Raw genomic sequence first — 4,818 nt, 5'->3', positions numbered from 1 at the left:
GTCCCTTTCCCCTTCCCATGTCATCTAGAGATGCCACTGACAACCTTCTCATGGTTTCAAATCTGGAAAAAAAAAAGAAATTTAGTTTGCCACCTGCAGCCTCTGAGCATGTGCTCCTCAGCACCAACAGCCTCCCGCCTGCAAGTAAGGCTGGATTACAGGTAAGATAAACGCCCCCAGGGAAGGATGGTGAGGAGCTCAGAAGCAGATGCTCATTCCGCAGGCTTCTGCACAGGCCCTCCTACACCTCTCCTGGCCTAGACCAGGAAGGACGTACACTAGGACCTGGCATACCTCCCTTCTTCCCTGTCATACATGCTCAGCCAAAGCAACTAAAAATCTCAAGTGAACATAAACTTCAAAGACAAATGATTAGACATTTTAAGGACAACTAACTGAATGCCTCATTCCAAACACCATAATTATGAAAGCAGCAAGATTAGGAATGTATAGTAAATGTTCTTAGGGAAAATGTCTTATATTTGACAAAAGAACAAGTAACTACAAATTAGGAAAAAGAGAGCATGTATAGAAAATATTGTAATTAAAATAAAGATATCCATTCTTTTTTTTTAAGATTTTATTTACTTATTTGAGAGACAGAGAGAGATCACAAGTAGCCAGAGAGGCAGGCAGAGAGAGAGGGAGAAGCAGGCTCCTCACTGAGCAGAGAGCCTGATGTGGGGCTCGATCCCAGGACACTGAGACGATGACCTGAGCTGAAGACAGAGGCTTAACCCACTCAGCCCCCCAGGCGCCCCTGTCAGGTTCTTAGATGGATACAGACATGTAGAGCACAGAACCTTTCTTAGGTCATTACCTCTGAGGAATAAAATTTTTGCCCACACAGCACACAAAGATTTATACATGAATGTTCATGCCTGACTTATTCACAATGACCAAAAAACTGGAAAAATCCTAGTGCCCATTAATATGTGAGCTGATAAACAAAATGTGGTGGTACATCCTTGTCACAGAATATTATTTATCAATGAGCAAGAGAAAAATCATGAATACACATAACAACACGGATAGATCTCTGAATCATTATGCTAAAAAAAAAAAAGGCCAGACAAAAACAAGTGCAGACATAAATAAGTACATGCTATACCGTCCCATGGGTATGAAATCCTGTAAGAGACAAACTGATTCATAGTGGTGGAAAGCAGATTAGGGTGGTCCAGGATTAGAGGGGAAGGGAGTTTCACCACAGGGGAATTTAGGGCATGAGGGAATGTGTCTTGATTATTGTTGTGGTCACAAGAAGGGATAGATTTTCAACACTTATTGAACTGTTTACTCAAATAGTATTCATGTTATGGCATGTAGTGATACCTTAATAAAATTGATATATATGTGTAAAAGGAAAAGAAACAGAGAAAAATGCATTCATGTCAGTAATGTGTTTTCTACCAAAACTGTCCAGAGACACAGTAATGTTGAACACAGACACATGACAAACTATTCTTCATACCTGCATAAAATAAGATAAAGTATGAACATTTAAACATAGTCTAAACAGATCTCGAAGAAAAACTTATATATATATATATATATATATATATATATATATATAGGCTAAGTAAATAAAACTGTGTGTAAAAACATAAATTATCCAATATAGTTAAGCCCTCAAATAAGACATTTTAGTACCAGAAAGATGTGTCAATATATTAGTAGATCAGTGGAGTGAAAGATAAAAGATCCCATAAAATCTCAAGAGACCTTTCCGGTAGCGGAGTCTGGAGAAGACGCGCAGAAATGGCACCTCGCAAGGGGAAGGAAAAGAAGGAAGAACAGGTCATCAGCCTTGGACCTCAGGTAGCGGAAGGAGAAAATGTATTTGGTGTCTGCCACATCTTTGCATCCTTCAATGACACTTTTGTCCATGTCACCGATCTTTCTGGCAAGGAAACCATCTGCCGAGTGACTGGTGGAATGAAGGTGAAGGCTGATCGAGATGAGTCCTCTCCCTACGCTGCTATGTTGGCTGCCCAGGATGTAGCCCAGAGGTGCAAGGAGCTGGGCATCACTGCCCTTCACATCAAACTACGGGCCACAGGAGGAAATAGAACCAAGACCCCTGGACCTGGGGCCCAATCAGCCCTCAGAGCCCTTGCCCGCTCAGGAATGAAGATTGGGCACATTGAGGATGTCACCCCCATCCCCTCCGATAGCACCCGCAGGAAGGGGGGCCGCCGTGGTCGCCGTCTGTGAACAGGATTCCTCAAATTACTGTTTTCTGTTAATAAATTGCCTTTGTGTAAGCTAAAAAAAAAAAAAAAAAAAAAAAAAAAAATCTCAAGAGAGACAGGAGAAAGCACTTAAAAAATTCAGCCTTTAAAATAAACCTCAGGAGACTTGAAGGAGATATAACTACACATAAAGTCTGATTATCTTATACAGAAGTCCTAGAGCAAACGTCATCTGCGATGGTGTATTTTTGGCTTCCATGCTGACTTTGCGGAGGTGAATATTTCATTCAGTTGTATGAGTTACTAGACACGAGACCATTATTTGCTACATCGCAACTTCTTGTTTTGCTTTCTTTTCTTTCCGTGGTGTTTGTTCTCACATCATCTCACTATTTTTCTTTTAGCATACATGCAATCATTAAAAAAGGAATCAAGGCAAGATCCTCCTGGATTAGCATTTGCTTTTGACTAAAGTGAGTTTTTCCTGGATGACCAAGTTTTAAAGATGCAACGTTGAAGGGGATGGATGGACAAACAGGCAGCCCCTAAGAGCCCCATGGCCGGCGTGTGTGGTGTTGAACACAAAATGCATTTACCAGCACAAACTAGCTCCCTGTCAGGAGCAGAACTCTGGTCCTTGATGGCAGTCTAAATGGTACGAACAGACTGTTTCCAGATCCATAAATCAGGGATCCCTTCGCCAGCATCACAAAGATTCATTCTTCATAAAACTGTAGAAGCCTAATTAACCAGGACTGTATTACCTGACCTTGGACAGACCGAAAACAAGGCTGACTATTTAAAATCCTTTGGGCTTTGAATTAGGTCTTTTTAAATACTCTTAAAAGAAGAAACAAAGCCTTCAGGAGAGAGGCGGCAAGCCACAGTACAAGGACGTCTACAAGACGTGGTGTGTTGTCTGAGTGCGTGCTCGTATACTGCCATCTCAAAGAAAGCTCGGTGAGTTCCAATTCCGGGCTCTTCGAATGGTATCTTCCAATAAAAAGAACCGCAGCCTCCCAATAGACATCGAGTAAACACTTCCATCTAGAAGAAAGAGGCATACTTCACATGGGCAAAATGAGGGTGTTGTCATGACAACGATGAAGAGTGTTTTATTAGATGACTGAATTGAATGCTGTGCAGAGCTCCTGGGCTCTGTGCTCTTATCGGAAATCCTGGAAACCTGCTTGGGGTCTCACAGCCTTATAATCATACAAAATGTGGCTACTATGATCCCCAAAGTGTGACCTAGGAAGACATCTTAATTCTGGCATCTGTTTCAAAACTGAAAACCATCCATACACAGAGAAAGGTGTCCAGACTGCCACTCACGCCTGTGCTGGGTTAGCTGGGTCGGTCAAGTGAAGCCTCTCGTTTGATAGAATGTCTTGACGATGTGTTTGTGCTCAGAGGCCCACGGACTGACCCAGGGGCTGGAGTTTCCATGCGGTGAGAGGGAGAGCCACAGATCCGGAGGTAGAATCAGCTCGGGATTTTCTTGGCTATTTCAGATTACTTATCTCAAAGATGTCTTTGTTTTCTTTTGTTCAAATTCTTCTCTTCTATTGTTGGAACCAATGTTAAGTCTGTCCTTGTACATGTTTACAAACTACTTGATCAGAATTGCTTTGGCCAGTCCTACCTGCTCCAAATGTTGTATGATTATGAATATTGTATTATTGCTTTAAAGGAATTGTTAAATTAAAAATAAATACTCTAAACGTTCTACCCTAACCCATGAAAAATTAACTTTGGTAAAAAACAACAACTACAACAACAACAAACCACCTCTAAGTCAGCTAATTTTGATAATTCACAAAGATCATTCACAAAGGAACATTGGCCATTTGTACAAACTGCCTCTTTTTTTTTTTTCCCTTTCCAGACACCGATCTGAAGGATCACTCAGAGTGCTATAATGTGTCCCAGGAGCTTAGAACCACAAAGAGCTTATGGGAGGCTCTCCATGCATAGTTTTTGAATAAATGATTTGATTCTCACTTTACTTATGTCTGTCGTGGACTGCAGGACTGAGTTTTGAACTCAAGGATTCTGATTTCAGATGAAGGACTTTGGTCCATGTGCTACACTGTCCTCTGAGTGCTCTTATTAATCATGATTTTATTTTGTTTTACATTAGAACATCTTGTGAACTTGCTTCCCTCCTCTAATTGGGAAGCTTTGAGGGGATAGAGACAATAATCTGAAATCTGTCTCCAGTCATGGGAGCCAGGCATCATGGAGAGGACTCGTGGGTTTTACATGCAGATAACACCTAAATTTTCCCTCAGGCACTGTTTTAGACTGAACTGTGTCTTGGCAAATCCAAATGCAGAAGCCCTCACCCCTACCACCAAAGAATGTGTCTGTATTTGGAGACCAAGCCTTTCACGTTGTCAGAGTGAGGCTCTTTGGGTGGGTGCTCATCTCACTTGGCTGGTGTTTTTATGAGGAGGAAGAGACACCAGGAGTGTCAGAAAAGGCCACGTGAGGACACAGGAGGAGACAGCCATCTACAGGCCCAAGGGAGAGGCCTCAGGAGAAACCAAAGCTGCCGACACCTTGGTCTCAGGCTTCTAGCTTCCAAGGCTGTGAGGAAATCAGTTTTGGTTGCATGAGC

General features: G+C 42.0%; 1 protein-coding gene across 1 annotated transcript; it reads left to right on the top strand.

The window, feature by feature from the left end:
* Window positions 1-1,721: 1,721 nt before the first annotated feature.
* Window positions 1,722-2,269, top strand: LOC123925884 (40S ribosomal protein S14-like). Its single transcript, XM_045979456.1, has one exon. It carries the CDS (start codon window positions 1,762-1,764, stop codon window positions 2,215-2,217), a length of 456 nt encoding a protein of 151 aa, XP_045835412.1. The 5' UTR covers window positions 1,722-1,761; the 3' UTR covers window positions 2,218-2,269.
* The last annotated feature ends 2,549 nt before the right edge of the window (window positions 2,270-4,818 follow it).

This window comes from Meles meles, chromosome 15, assembly GCF_922984935.1.
Source record: "Meles meles chromosome 15, mMelMel3.1 paternal haplotype, whole genome shotgun sequence".
In the NCBI taxonomy this organism is placed as follows: domain Eukaryota; kingdom Metazoa; phylum Chordata; class Mammalia; order Carnivora; family Mustelidae; genus Meles; species Meles meles.
The sequence above is the reverse complement of the archived record's forward strand: the minus strand, read 5'-3'. Positions and strand labels throughout refer to the sequence as shown.

Excerpts from the sequence above, each read along its gene's own strand:
- LOC123925884 (XM_045979456.1), top strand. The coding sequence starts at position 1,762 with ATGGCACCTCGCAAGGGGAAGGAAAAGAAGGAAGAACAGGTCATCAGC.